This window comes from Schistocerca serialis, chromosome 3 (genome assembly GCF_023864345.2).
Source record: "Schistocerca serialis cubense isolate TAMUIC-IGC-003099 chromosome 3, iqSchSeri2.2, whole genome shotgun sequence".
NCBI lineage: Eukaryota > Metazoa > Arthropoda > Insecta > Orthoptera > Acrididae > Schistocerca > Schistocerca serialis.
Window position 1 is genome coordinate 861,527,103 of NC_064640.1, and position 16,619 is coordinate 861,543,721.

The 16,619-nt window shown below is 41.0% G+C and overlaps 1 protein-coding gene across 1 annotated transcript in view; it reads right to left on the reverse strand.

The window, feature by feature from the left end:
- Positions 1-16,619, reverse strand: part of LOC126471274 (RNA-binding protein Ro60-like) — a 116,196-nt gene that overhangs the window by 88,565 nt on the left and 11,012 nt on the right. The window contains exon 4 of the mRNA XM_050099392.1: positions 4,436-4,624. Coding sequence (XP_049955349.1) covers positions 4,436-4,624 — 189 coding nt within the window. The remainder of the gene's footprint in view (positions 1-4,435; positions 4,625-16,619) is intronic.

Consider the following 16,619-nt stretch of genomic DNA (forward strand, 5'->3'; position numbering starts at 1 on the left):
TGATTATATGATAGCGGGACAAACATTGGTAGCAGTTACTTCTGTAAAATATCTGGAAGTGTGCGTACGGAACGATTTGAAGTGGAATGATCATATAAAATTAATTGTTGGTAAGGCGGGTACCAGGTTGAGATTCATTGGGAGAGTGCTTAGAAAATGTAGTCCATCAACAAAGGAGGTGGCTTACAAAACACTCGTTCGACCTATACTTGAGTATTGCTCATCAGTGTGGGATCCGTACCAGGTCGGGTTGACGGAGGAGATAGAGAAGATCCAAAGAAGAGCGGCGCGTTTTGTCACCGGGTTATTTGGTAACCGTGATAGCGTTACGGAGATGTTTAATAAACTCAAGTGGCAGACTCTGCAAGAGAGGCGCTCTGCATCGCGGTGTAGCTTGCTCGCCAGGTTTCGAGAGGGTGCGTTTCTGGATGAGGTATCGAATATATTGCTTCCCCCTACTTATACCTCCCGAGGAGATCACGAATGTAAAATTAGAGAGATTAGAGCGCGCACGGAGGCTTTCAGACAGTCGTTCTTCCCGCGAACCATACGCGACTGGAACAGGAAAGGGAGGTAATGACAGTGGCACGTAAAGTGCCCTCCGCCACACACCGTTGGGTGGCTTGCGGAGTATCAATGTAGAGTATCAATGTAGATGTAGATGTAGATGTAGGGGTCTGGTACCCAAGAGGACATCTGATCTTAGTCCAGCCTTGAGAAGGTATCCAATGGTCGAGATGTATATCTCCCAACACTCTTGCTTCCATCTTTTGATAAGATGCCGGACGCGGGCGTGGAGCCGCTTAAAGGCTATGACGTGCTCCAGAGAAGGGTGTCACTTACGCCGCTGTAGAGCACGCTGAAGCTGAATTGCCTCAGCAACTTCCGGCGACCACCGAGGGACTGCCTTTTGCCGGGGGCACTCTGAAGAGTGAGGGATCGTGTTTTCCGCTGAATTAATGATTGCTGTAGTCACCTTGCTCAACCATCACATCGATGTGACCATGTGGGGGAGAGTAAACGGTGACTGTAGAGGTGAAAGTTTCCCAGTCTACCTTGTTTAAAGCCCATCTGGTCAAGCGTCCGTGGACCTGATGCCGGGGCAATGACAGGAAGATGGGGAAGTGGTCACTATCACACAGATCATAATGTGCTCTCCAGTGGATAGATGCCCTGGGCTGCAAACAGATAAATCAATGGCCAAGTAGCTACCAGGAGCCACACTGAAATGTGTGGCGGCCCAAGTATTTAAGAGGCAGAGGTCGAACTGAGACAGTAAAGTTTTGACATCTCTGCCTCAGCCAGTAACCATGGTGCCGCTCCACGAGGGGTTATGGGCGTTAAAATCTCCCCAAAGTAGGAAGGGTTTAGGGAGTTGATCAATCAGTGCATTTAAGGGTACTGCACCACCTGGAGGAAGATATACATTGCAGACAGTTATTTCCCATGTCGTCCTTATTCCGACAGCCACGGCTTCAAGAGGGGTTTGAAGAGGGCACAGTTGCACTACAGACTGAGTTTAGGACATAAACGCAAACTCCACCTGACACTCAATTATAGTCTCTACAGTTCCTGTAATATCCCTTACAGCCACTGAGGGCAGGGGTCCGCATTGCAGGGAACCAGGTTTCCTGGGGGGGAGGGCAGGGGGGGGGGGGGGGGGGGCAATGCAGAAAGCAGGTGTAAAGCTTAACAGTTGGCATAGCTCAGACAGGCGGTGGAAAAAACCACCGCAATTCCACTGGAGGATGACATCGTGAGACTGGGAAGGCATGGAACATTCAATGAGGCAGTTTACGCCTCAGGGTCACCTCCTGCCACCGACTTATTGCCTGAGCACTCTATATCCATTGTGTCTGCGGGTCCGGCAAGATCTAGGTCATCAGCGGATGCCAGAATCTCCACCTCATCCGCAGACACAGAGCTTGTAGGTAGCGGTGGTATGGGTGCCACAGCAATTTCCTTGGTCTTAGGGGTCTTCTTTTTGGACTTGACTCTCTGCTCCTTGGGTTTCTCTTGCTGGGAGGGCTTCACTGAATCAGTTTCTGGGACTGAGGAGGATCACGAAGCTTTTGGGCACTTCAGCCAATGGCGGGCATTATCGTTCCCACTAGCAGAAACCTGGGAAGGGAGTGACCCCAGGGATCCCTTCCTGGCGAGAGGAGCCAAAGAAGACTTACACTTCTCCAGCTCAGTCCCTGATGATGGTTGGGGGGGGGGGGGGGGGGGGGGGGCGCACAGTGCTAAACTCAAAGCCAGACCATTGTTCTATTTGTGGAATGTACTCTGCCTGTGGTAGGAGCGAACTTCTGACAGGCTTCCAGAATGAGATTTTCACTCTGCAACGGAGTGTGCGCTGATATGAAACTTCCTGGCAGATTAAAACTGTGTGGCCGACCAAGACTCGAACTCAGGGCCTTTGCCTTTCGCGGGCAAATGCTCTACCATCTGAGCTACCGAAGCACAGCTCAGGCCGGGTCCTCACAGCTTTACTTCTGCCAGTATCTCGTCTCCTACTTTGCCCGCAAAAGGCAAAGGTCCTGAGTTCGAGTCTCGGTCGGCCACACAGTTTTAATCTGCCAGGAAGCTTCATATCAGTGCACACTCCGCTGCAGAGTGAAAATCTCATTCTGGAAACATCCCCCAGGCTGTGGCTAAGCCATGTCTCCACAGTATCCTTTCTTTCAGGAGTGCTACTTCTGCAAGGTTCGCAGGAGAGCTTCTGTAAAGTTTGGAAGGTAGGAGATGAGATACTGGCAGAAGTAAAGCTGTGAGGACCAGGCGTGAGCTGTGCTTCGGTAGCTCAGATGGTAGAGCACTTGTCCGCCAAAGGCAGAGGTCCCCGAGTTCGAGTCTCAGTTGGCCACACAGTTTTAATCTGCCAGGAAGTTTCTGACAGGCTGTCGTTTAGCATACTATCCAGTAAGGGAATGAGTTTGTGTATGGGACTGTTTCATTAAAAGTACTCTTCCCCAGACTGTCACACACAGCAGTCAGTCTAGAAAAGCCATGACTGTTTGTTTCTTGTCAAATCTAGTTTCCTCAAATTTGGTTAAAGGGTGAACCAGATCAGTGCAGCAACAACACTGGTGTGATCCAGATTGATCTACTGGGTTTAACATTTCAACCATTATTCTGTGTACAATCAATCTTTCATGAGTGGGTGAGGACGGGCAATATGATTAGTTAATAGCTTGTGAAAGGTCAGAGTATTTCCGCCGTTTCAGATACGTAATAATTTTAGACTTGCAACAGTTGATGTGATTATAATAATGCTGTTGAAAAAGAAAGCAAGACAGATTTTCTGGAAACTCAACAGTATTTGAATGGTCACTTCCTCAGTGGTGTGGACCAGGAGCCCAGTTGTCATGCTGGAATAGCTGAAATTTATACTCACATCAGTTTTCACCTATTTAGCTTTCCTGGCATGATTCGGTGATTTCTGAAGCTTTGGCACTGTTTCATAGGAGTTTGTTCAATCAAATTCAGCAGCAAGTCTGCTTGTCTCCTCATGCCATACTGGCATATAATCTTTTTGGACTTCTCTGGTAGGCTTCTCTTGGCTGCTGCTTTATTTAGGTCACAAAACCTTCCATAGTTCCAGAAAGAGATTTTCACTCTGCAGCAGAGTGTGTGCTGATATGAAACTTCCTGGCAGATTAAAATTGTGTGCTAGACTGAGACGAACTTAGAACTATTACCTTTCATGGGCAAGTGCTCTACCAACAGAGCTATCCAAGCACAACTCACACCCTGTCCTCCCAAGCACTGGTGGAAGTAACATTGTGAGGATGGGTAATCAAGCCATGCTTGGGTAGCTCAATTGGTAGAGCAAATGCCCGCGAAAGGCAAAGGTCCTGAGTTCGAGTCTTCATCTGACACATAGTTTTAACCCACCAGAAAGTTTCATTTCCTTCCATAGCTCTCTGGAACTGACTTAACACATCTTATATTAGCACCTGAGTTGACTGTGAGTGAAGTCAACTAACAATTGCCTCCATATTCTTGAAAACTAGATAGTCAAATTAAGAGAAGTGAAACCGAGCTCACGTGAATAGTCCCATCTCTACCAAGATGAGTGAAGTGTGTCTGTGTCTTTGGCATTGTTTACAAGACTTAATTATTTCTGCCCATGCAATAATGATGCTGAATAAAATGTGAAACAAGTTGGAAAAAAGTTGGATAAAAAGGAAGGAGATATGAAGGCAAGACTGAAAAAGAACAGAATGAAACAACAGCTAAGAACATGCTAACCAACATACCCTGCTCTGATCAGTCATCTAAAATATCAATATTTTTTCTTAATCCTTCATTATTCCTCCTTATATATTCATTCCTTCACCTTATTTCAGTAGATATTTTAGCACAGGAATCACTAACATGATGTAAACATTAATACAAATTAATTTCAACTTCCACAAATTATTCTTCTTACCTCAATTATGTGTTTTACTACATCACTTCCTTTCCCTTCAGAAATTAGAGAATCAACTGATGTCAGTTCCACTGCTTCATAGTTTGGAGAGGCAATATTTGTTTTCCATGCACCAGCTTCATAACATGGAAGTTCAGATCCATAGTGTAAGAACCTTTTCAGTCGTGTTTCCGCTGATACCGCCATTTCCTTGAACACAGAGAGTTTTTTTTAGTCAAACAGCCAAACAATGGACTTAAATTTATGGAAAAAACTTGAATATCGATGAACTTGAAAGTTAAAGAAAATTCTTCATGTGGGTAGAAGAGAGTAGAACATAATACTTCAATTGTGTGCTGTAATTAGATAGGTTGTACTGCTGAGATAGACAAGGATGGGAAAAAAATCAGTACAGCCTTGTTGAATGAATCATCACAGCATTTGCCTGGCAAGATATAGATAAACAATTTTTGCATGAAAAGATAGCATGCTCTCTATTAGTTGTATCCTGCACAAATCTAACTGATGATGCATTGCAGATTTTTAGTCGATCCAACCACCCCCCTCCCCCCCCCCCCCCCCCCCCCTCCTTCTCCTCCTCCAGATGAAGCAGATTGATTCTGGGCACAAGACATGGATATACCACATGACATGAAGTAGTTTACTGCATAGCACTGTGTTTTAACTTCTTCATTTGCCTTATTGTTGACCTTGTGCCAGGATTCATGCAACAGATCTAACTTTGTTGAAATGGTTGAACTGTGACTGGCTACAATTCCAATTTCATTCTATATGTTTACCATATGATGGCTCAACATCACGTAATAGTACAGATTCCTTGCAAAGAGAGGAATGTTTTGTTCCACAATTTGTGCTCTGTCGGAGTTGATTTCTCCTTCAGTTCAATCTGTGTAGCACTGTTTTACAGTGTCCATTGTAGTATCACTTAACTTTCAGCTATACCATATTTAGATTACGGCAAACTCGGCTAATTTCACAGTATTAATGTTTTCTGTCTCTAGTATTTAAAAAAAATATATTAAAAATTGAATTTTTGTATCAAATGATAAGTTAAAGTAGTATAATTCGTTGGTATAAATGTTAAGTATTGAAAGCTGAATTTCAGATACAAAAAAGCTTTATGAAAATAGTGCTAATTTACTGTATTAATAAGAACTCAGGCGATTTTGCAACACCACTTGAGTAATTTCATAGTAGCAGTTATAATTCTAAAAAAAAAAAAAATACTTTTGTATCATTAGAACATCATTTAATGTAAACAAAAACTTCATATACTTCACATGTACTGTATTCACTATCACCAAATTATTATAAGTGAGGTAATCAAAGGTAATGTGGTTAATTAATTACATATTTTAACATAAAAGTGAATAATAAAATTAACAAAATTAATTACTGCAGCCATACAAAATCTTAAAATCGGAAATGTAATTGAAGTTAATTCTTAAAATCTGAAATGTGATTCTAGTTAATCGGAATCAGCCTCAGTGCATGAACGGCATGTGAACTGTACTCTTTCAGTCTTTGGTAAGACTGATGAAACCAGCACTCGCACTTCAACAACAAATCCACTCTTGGCCATCATCATCATCTTCGTAATTTCCACTACATGACGAACAAATATTGCCATCATTTCCTACATTTCTTATTAATCTTCTCCGTACAGGCATACATCGTCTTGTTCAAGACACTACTTGTGCACATGCTTGCTGTTGTCCCATTCTAGTTTTTGAGGTGCTCACTTTTCCTTGTCGCCTCTCTGCTGAAAAATTCCCATTTTATTTGGACTTTTCTCTGTCTGCTTCCCTTTTTTCAGGAGTCTTTAGGCCTGTTGCAACCAACATGCCTTCATCAGCAATAACTGTGGTTGAAGCAGCTGCATGTTTCCTCTTTTTCCATGATTTTACGGATTTTGGAAGAGGCATGTTAATTTCCTCCTGGATATTTTCAGTTTGATCTGTTGATGCTTCTATCTCACATGGAACATTATCAACAGCTCCTTCTTCCTCTGCTGATATGCATCCATCTACTGTTCTTTCAGGAAGCTCTACTTGCACATCATTAATGGTCTCTTGAACTTCGGAAACCTTCAAAGCAACATCCGGAATGGCATCTCTATTCATGGGAAAAATTCCAGTTTTGGGAAAATCACTCTTGATGGTGGCTGGAGCTATAGTTTCGTCCATGGACTTCTTGAACAGATGGTAAAAGTCTGTCCTTGTAGGCCTGTAACAAGAAGTTTTCATAAAGTCTCTCACATTCCTTTTTCCAGCCAGTTTTAGAGGACCAAACATGGGCACATCACATGGCTGTAAAATCTGAGAGGTATGTGATGGAAAGGTAACAAAAATAATGCCAATTTCTTGTCTGAATTTTAGAGCTTCTGGAGAGACATGGCTAGAAATGAGTGGGAGGAATGTGGTTAATGAAGTGCTTCAAGAGCTCCAAGAAAATTTCCAAATTTATCCAGCCATTTTTTGACACTGCTGCCTGGCTCAATGGAGGAGCATTTTCCTTCAAGCTCCAAGTGACACAAATCCCCTTGGAAATAAACATAAGCGGCACTGTTTGTTCTATAGCATTGGCAGCAATCACAACTGTTGTGGTCTCCCCCTTTTCAGTAGTTCTCTGCTGGTGGGAATGTTCTGCTCTTTTCGGTGAAACAATTTAGCTCAGCTTATTCACCATTGGAAATCCCGTTTGATCTAGATTCCAAATTAGCTTTGGCTTTGTCCCTAGCTCTGTTTTCCCATACACAGAACTTAGCAAATCATAAAAATTGTTCAAATTAGAACGATTCGAAGCTGTGGCCCTCTGATATGATAGATTTTCTGGCTGACGTAAACATAAGCCATACAGTTTCTCAAATGAACTCCATCAATTCCATCCTGCCTTGTGTCTTTCTTCCCCAAATAGGTTCCCTTGAGGTCTCTTTGATGCTAATTTGTGAGTGTAATAACACATATCACTTGCCGACAATTCGAAGCCCAGTTCTTGCATTTCAATTGCATTCTTCACCAATTTAGTTTCCTCTTCCTTTGTTAAAAAGAAGGAGTGACCCTTTTTCAAGACAGCACAGTCTGCAGGATCATCACAAACTCTTAGTCTATCCTTGATGGTGTTGTAAAGTATGCCAAAATATTTACTGGGTCTGTAAACTGACCAGCCATCGTTTAACACCCTTCATACAGCTTCTTCCACATCCTTTCTGCTGTACTGTTCTCCATATTTCCCTCTACACTTAGACCTCCGTAACAAATTAAATCTATAAATACTTTTATGAATGTGAGTATTGCATTCAAATCATGAAAGCACCTTAATTCGGCATAACAACATGTAAAATACATTCTTTTGCAGGGATCCAACACTAAGCTCTTTACAGCAGCTGCTTTCAGATTACTCAATTGTCCAAATTGTTTGGCTCAGCAACTTTCGCTTTAAGTGTAATTGTAATTACAAAAGGTGGAAACTTAAAAGTACTTCCATTCATTACAATCAAAATGGACTTTCAGGATTCAGAAGAGAACAACCTAAACTACTTTTTCATTATGTTTGCCAAGTCCGTTTAGTTCTATAGAACAAACAGTAACTGCTATAATATCCAAGTACAACACATGAATCTAAGGCAAGGGCGAATTATTGGGTGTATGACACTGTGGCCTTAATTTCACTGTAAGGAGCCAAATGTTATATTGCCATGAGCTCTGGTGTACACAATGTGGTGTGGTGGTTAGTGTCGCTGGCTGGTGTGCTGCAGGTCGCCAGCTCAAACCCAACCACCAACAATGCCTACAATTGTTACTGGAATATAGATTTCTTTTGTGAGCCAGAGTAGCTTTTTGAAATCTATGAAAGCTTCACAGTTTAACTGTGCATCATGACTGATGACTGAAACTTGTCTTGTTAATGACGGCGGGATAACAACATCTTCAACGGCAACAATCACCCAGTAAAAACTTTGTTACATTGGTTTGTTGGAAAAGCTTTGTAAATCTGGAACTCTGATCTTCCACAGTCCATGCTTGCTTGAGATTCCTGCAAGAAGTTGCATGAGATAACAATATCATGACTACATTCTGTTAAAATGACATATCTGAAGGGCTTTCTTCCGTCATTGACAGTTATTTTTGCAATATCTGTTCCTGTTGGCTGAACGTATTTGCCATTCGCTACCTTCAACATAATCGCTTTTGTATTTCGAAACAGTCTTCTTTAGCTGGTGATGATAAATATTTGATATTACACAAAATGAAGCCCATGGGTCGATTAGCACCAGGAGTGGTTGGCCATTGATGAGATTGCCCGTCACCTTGGTAACAGTTGTTTATGGAGGATTTTCATTTGTGGTGGCCTAACCTCCATTGCTGGTTGCTTCACTTAGATTTACTGAATTTGGTGGCTAGACATGCTGCTGGTACCTCTGCATGGTGACGGGGAATGACAACAGTCTTTGGGAGTGACCTCCTCCAGGGTACTGCGATCAGCTCCATCCCACAGGTCTACTATAATCATCTACAGTTCACTGGAGTGAACAGGACTATTGTGATAGTTGACATATTGCAGCATAATAGCAATCTTTCACTGTAACAGCACACAATGAGTCCAAGGCATCCACAGTAAAAATAAACTAGCATGTTGTTGTACTTTATACTTCAAAGTCTGTTCTTCTGCAGGGGATTTTACTCCATGGAAAAGCTCCTTGTACGGGGAATGACAACAGTCTTTGGGAGTGACCTCCTCCAGGGTACTGCGATCAGCTCCATCCCACAGGTCTACTATAATCATCTACAGTTCACTGGAGTGAACAGGACTATTGTGATAGTTGACATATTGCAGCATAATAGCAATCTTTCACTGTAACAGCACACAATGAGTCCAAGGCATCCACAGTAAAAATAAACTAGCATGTTGTTGTACTTTATACTTCAAAGTCTGTTCTTCTGCAGGGGATTTTACTCCATGGAAAAGCTCCTTGTACGTACATTGGTTGGATGACGGGTGGTTGTTTGACAGTAGTGGTGTAAGTCTGTGTTGGCCACATACAGTCAGTTCCACAAGGAAGTGTACGCCATATTTTAAATGTAACATTCACAGCGATAACTCTGGTAGTGGTCTCGGGTCTGTAATCAATGCGATTTTGCACAGTGTATAGATAAACTGTGTGAGAGTTGAATGTTTTGTTTTGTCGATTGCAGTTTAAAATGAGTGCAAAATATCTGAAGCATCACGAGGCAGTGTTTCTTGTAAATCATCCAAAGGGATCAAAGCTTTCATATGGAGCTGCTGCTAAAGTTCTTAGAAATTCAAAGACATTCATTGCGAAGTGGGTCAAATGATATTTAGAGGTTCGAAACAGGGATGATTTACTGGAGAGAGGGCTAAGGTGTCAAGTTATAATTGATAATCATGGCAACTGGATTAACTATTAGGTAACTGTGTAATTAGTAATAACATATATTTTCATGTACACATATATTTATAATAGTGTTTTTTATTTCATACACATAACAGCATACACCTTCTTGTGGAACTGACTGTACATTCTTCACTATGCATTCCACTGGTGGTAGAGTTTGGCACCAAAGGTCAACAGACCCTCTCTTCAACAATCTGCACTACCTGCTGACATTCATGGTTGATGTCTCTTCTGTATTTGGTCCAACAATTCTCATTCCCATATCTGCTGTATCTCTTCTCTTATTATATGGCGCATGAGAGAAGTGTGGCCATGGCGCTCTTCCACAACTGCCGTAGGTACCACTTTTGGGAGTCAATTATAACTCCTTCATCTGACTCATTTCTGGTTCATTTTCTCAATGCATCCGCACCACTTAATGAACTCTTCTATTATTATGACACCCTTTACATGTCTTCTACAATTCTTAATTAAATGTGAGGTTCTGATAGCTTTTGTAATATTCGGATTCACAATGTTGTAAAGAGCCAAAACATTCTGTATGTATAACTATGAAATTTTACCATGACATTGGGCTGTGTTCTTCACTTGCTCTTGTGCTAAATGGACTTGCTGTTGATTGCCAGTAAATGTTTTCTCCAATTCGGCCTTGAATTTGCCTGAGCTGCTCTTTGTTATTCTCTAAGCATTACTGGTCTGTGCTGCCAAACACATTGTCTCATCCCAACTGCTGTACTTGGCAACTGCATCGAATCCTTTCAGACATTTTGTTGGATCTTGGAAAATACTCTTTGATGCCTGATATGCAGCTCACTTACTCCTCTTCTGGAATCCATCTGTTTCCTAACTATACAGACCTTAGGAATGATGTAGTGCTTGTATTCATACAAGCACTGAATATTGCAGATAAACAAATGTAAGACATTTCAAGAACCTTCCAGAAATGATAAATATGAAATAAAAAATAATTGTTGAATGCACAGTTTTGCGGAAGATGTGCTGATAAAAGTCTCTCAAGCTTCCAGCCACATCAAGCAGTTTAAAATGCATGAGTTTCTGGCTGAGTACTCCTCAGCCATTGTCAAGTGGATACTGTTTTTTGGTTGCTGCTACTGTCCTTATGTAGCCACACTACCTTCTATGATGTCACTGGTGCCCGCTCCAATGCCATATAGGGTAATGTTTTTGTTGCGCGCCCACCACACCTGCCGCAACTTTCCGATGGCCAGGCCCCAAGCTGCACTAAGCTGTAGGCCATAGTTATTATTGAGGGTGTTGTCATACATTTTTATGTCAAGCACTTCTTTAATTATGCAGTCCCAGAAACAACTAGTCCATGTAATAACTGATATCTCTTCAAATACAACAAGATGTCCGTTTTCTAGAGCATGCTCCGTTACCGCTGATTTCTCAGGGTACTGAAGGTGCTGAAGGTGAAAGCATCTCGTGTTCTACACAGAGTTGTTTAATAATATGCACGGTCTGTCCAACATAAAACTGCCAACACCCATGTGAATTTCATACATACTCTGAGGGCTGCATCGTTTTCACATGCCTCATGAGTTGTCGAATTTTTGTTGGAGCCCTGAAGACAGAATTGATTTTATTCCTCTTTAGGAGCTAACTAATCTTTCTTGTTACCGAGCCATAGAAAGGCAAAAACATAAGCTCATTTGAGTCCTCCTCTAGGTCCTTCTGCTTTCGTGCTTTCAGAAAGATGGCTTGCAAAACCTGGCAGTTGTCGTAGCCATTTTTCTTGAATACTTTCCCTAAGTGACTCAATTCCTTTGACAGGTTTCCAGCATCTGAGACGGCTTCTATTCAATGCACCAAGGTTCTCAGAACAGAACCTTTCTGTGATGGATGGTGATAGCTGTTAGCATGTAGATATTGGTTTATGCAGCTGGTTTCTGGTTAACACTGTGGCTCAGAAACCCATTTGCTTTATGGCGTATAAGGACATTAAGGAAAAGCAAGGCACCGTCGGTCTCTACTTCCATGGTGAAGTTAATGTTGTTATGGATATTGTTGATGTGACCCAAGAATTCTCCCAGTTTTTCGTGTCCATGATGCCAGACAATGAACGATGAATCAGACAGATGGTGTCGTAATTGGGAGCCCAATAGCTCCAGTTATGGCCAACCTGTTTATGGAGCACTGTGATGATATCGCCCTGGTCATGGCTCCTGCAAAGCCTACTTTTATTGTTATGTCGATGACATGCACATCTTCTGGTCTCATGGATGTGAAAAAACTGGGAGAATTCTTGGACGCCATCAACAGTATCCATAACAACATTAAGTTTATGATGGAGGTAGAGACCGGTGGCACCTTTCCTTTCCTTGACCACCTCATCTGATGTAAAGCAAATAGGCATCTCAGTCACAGTGTTCACCAGAAACCCACCCACACAAAGTGATATCTGCACGTTAACAGCTATCACCATCAGTTGCGGAAAGTTTCTGTTCTAAGGACCTTGGTACATCAAGCAGAACCCATCTCAGATGCTGAAAACCTGCTGACAGAACTGAGCCACTTATGGAAAGTATTCCAGGAAAACGGCTACGGTAACTACCAGGTTTCATAAGCCATCTCTCTGAAAACAGAGAAACAGAAGGACCCCAAGAAGGACTCAGACGCTTGTGTTTTTGCTTTTCTATGGCTCAGTAACAGGAAAGATTAGCCGGCTCTTAAAGATGCATAAAATCAATTCTGTATTCATGACTACAACAAAAATTCAACAACTTATGAGGCCTGTGAAAGAGAATGTAGGCCTCAGAATGTCAGGAGTATAAAAATACCATATGGGTGCCAACAGTTTTATGTTGGACAGACTGCGCATATTATAGAACAGCACTGTGTAGAACATGAGAAGCTTTCATCTGCAGTACCCTGAGAAATCAGTGGTAGCGGACCATGCTCTAGAAATCAGACATCTTATTGCATTTGAAGAGATATCAATTATCACATGGACTAGTAATTTCTGGCACTGCTCAAACAAATGCTCAAGATAAAAATTTGTGACAACACCCTCAACAATGGTGATGGCCTACAGCTAAGCACGGTTTGGGGTCTGGTCATCAGAAGGCTGAAGCAGGCATGGTGGGTGTGCAACAAAAGAATTACCATAAATGCCATTGAAGCGGGCACCAGTGATGTCACAGAAGGCAGCGTGGAGCACCCTGGGTCTAGCTAATGTCCATGACCATGCTACAGCCCAGAGGCACACATCAACAATGGGAGGTTCAAGTAAACTGAATACCTACTTGACAGATGTGAAGCTTTGCCAGGAGAGGCTACTTTTGACGCTCATCATATTTAAGACGATATAACCGCAAAACCGGAATACAGGGATCCACCAGTGTTACCAAACAGAGGACCACTGACAATATCTAAATTCAGGGTGATGTAGTTGGCTCCAAAGAGAACTTCTGAAACAGTGGGTTGCTGTTTCTCCAATAGAGGGAGCAATGCAGTGAGCTCTTGTGCAGGCAGTGGGGTGCAGTGATTAGCATCGTTGCCTGGTGTGTTGTATGTCAGTTCAAACCTGATCACCAGCAATTAGTCACTATTTCATATTTATTATTTCTGGAGGATTCTTGAAATTTCTAACATTTGTAATGTTTGTATATCACCAATATTCGATGGTTATATAAATACTATCATCCATTTAGTGCTTGTATAAATAACTGCATTCTTTGCATACAAGATCAGTTCTGTTCCAGCTGTATATTTGTCAATAATATACATACTTTTGGTTCTAAGTGTTGAACTTCACTGTGACCCTGCCTTCAGATTTGGACTCAAATTTGGTTCCAACTTTATAATATCATCTAACATTTAATGCCTTCATCTTTGTAGCTTACGTAAATTACATGCAGGGTACAGTTAAAGTTAAGACACCTGACAAGATAAGTGCGTGGTGTCACCTGAAAGGCTTGCACCAAGTCATGAGCAACACCAGAAAAGAGAACTATATACTTTATATTGCGATATGGAATATGAAAGAAGGTGATTATCTCGACCAGGTATACAGGATCTCTCCACCAAGAATTGTCAGGCTCATTTTCTCTGGTGTTTTGGCAGCGTGTAGCTCGAGTTAGCCAAAACAAATATTGCTCACCACATCTCTCATGAGATGAGCAGTGTCGACACAGTGTCAATTTGTTTCCAGTTATGAACAAAACTATTTTTAAAGTGGAATTTGAGGTGCCTATTCAACAGAGCAGCCTCAAATTAGTCTAGTGTGATATTCATGTTATCAATATGTATGTACAGTGACAGTAAAACACAGAATAATCAGCACCCCAGCAGCAACAGCACTGCCCTGACTTCTCACCATGCAGCAGCACTGCTCACTCACTGCTGAAGAACTGGTTATTCTTACTTAAGGTTACTGTCGCTGTTCATACACGTCGCTAACACAAATATAGCACTGGACTAATTTGAGACTTTCCTATTGAGTAGGCGTGTAAAATTTTGCTTTGAAAATAATTTTCTTTGGAACAGTAAATGAACCGACGCTTTCCGTTGCATGAAAAATGTGATGAGCAGTATTTGTTTGGACTGACTCCAGCTACACATTGCACAAATTACATCACAAATACCTACTGAAACACCAGAGGAAATGCACCTACCAACTTTTAGGACAGAGACCCTACATAACTGGTTGGGTAGGTCAATTCAAAAGTTGGAAGTAAGTAAGAGTATACCACATCCAATAACACCGAGCCTAGTAAAGTTCTGTGGTGTACAAGGCCAATCTTTACTGAGCTTGATTAGAGCTTCTTTGGCATAAAACTACAGCAAACGAGAAGCACCAGTACTTTAACATTAGTGTTAGAGAGAGAGAATGTGTGAGTGTGTGTGTGTGTGTGTGTGTGTGTGAGAGAGAGAGAGAGAGAGAGAGAGAGAGAGAGAGAGAGAGAGAGAGAGAGAGAGAGAGAGAGAGAGCTTGCAAATGCTTTTTAAGGTCATTTAATACAGATACGGCACTGTATGCATGCAAAAAAATATTTAAAAATTAGAAAACCTTAACAAATCGTGCAAATTGTCAGCATTTTGTCATATTTACCACTGAGAATATGTAAAATGAACTCTTTCCATATCATAGTAATGGGTTGCAATTATGATCCCTGGAATATACAAATAACTAACTATGAAGCAAGATGTTGTGTAGTGTTTTATTTTCAATGAACTTTGTTTCATATTTAAAATTCTCTTGCCTTTTAATTTATTGCAGCTTTTTCATCACCACATTCTGGGGTGGTGCGAGGTCTGTCAATAGTTGTAAGTTTTTCAATAATTAAGAGTGTGGTACCTTTGACTGTGCATCATATACCTCCTAATCTCCCCCCCCCCGTAGCTCCAGAATGCACAATATGTTAGTAGAGTTTTCCCCAAAATCAATATTATACTTCGTATCTAACTGTGATAAAGATGTCAGCTTGCAAATCATTATGAAGCTCATACTGGAGATGACTGACTAACCTCTTGGCACTGTTTAAAACAAACCAATACCACACTGAAGAAAACGTGTCAATAAACCAATGATTGGCTGGTACATTACAAGACTACTCTAGAAAAAAGATTGTCAGAAAGGTAAGCACATGCATTTCTCTGATCTTTGCACTGGCTACAATTGAATGTGAAATCCAAATCATAATGAAATTTAGAATTGCTCAATAAATGTACTGCACTACCACATGTGAGAGGCATAACAACAGAAATAAATCTAGCGCCTGGGAAGAAAGACTAATGACAACAGACAGAAAGTAAAATATTAAATTTTACATTAAAAATTCATTCACACAACAGGATACTATTACAAAAACAGTGTTTTACTGGACCTTAAACTCATAAATGAGAGATATAGAAACAAGCATTCATGTACTTAAAAAAATATTCAGACTACAAAAAGCTAATAAGGCTTGTAGATTTCTTTTGATTATGCTACAGAATTAGCACCCTCCATAAATAAGGAAGGATATGAATACAGAAATCAGTCGCAATCACATTGGTTCTTTTATTCTTGCGTATACAGATTTCAGCTATAAATAGCCATCTACAGAGCATTTTAGTGGATATAATCCAACAAACTCCCAATAGTACATGTCACCATATGAATTTACTAGTGTACAGGCAGAAGCTCCCTTCTGTAGACAAAGTGTCAAAGAGTTGAAGTGTGCTATTACAGACAACAAAATCATCATCATCTGTCTATTGCAGAATCCCACGGCATAAAATCTCTAACATAATGACAACCCTCAATCAAAGAAGCATCTTTGAAAGAATACGCAGTTTCTACAAAAACAACTTGTTTGAAACAATGCTTTCTTTTTCCATACACGATATATTGCAAATGGTAGATTCTGTCTTCCTAGATTCCAGAAAGGCATTTGCCTAGTAACCGAAATACAATCATACAGAGGATCTTCATGCATATGTGACTGGTTCAATAATAGATCATGATCAGTAAAACCTGTTTCTTTAAAGAATTGTACTCCCATGTATACAACAGCTCGAACGTCTGATTATTTTACCAACGAGTTAATATGTTAAATGGCATGTAGCAATTCCATGGAAATCCTTGACCACTAAGAACTTTATTTGTGATCTGTTTTGAGCCGTCATCATCATCCTCATCATCAGATGAGAACTGTGGCATAGTTTACACAAAACACAAATTAGAAATGGTAATAAATAATAATTAAAAGGCAAATGTAACATCAGGAACGGAAGTACATAATAAGTACAAGTACTTACAAT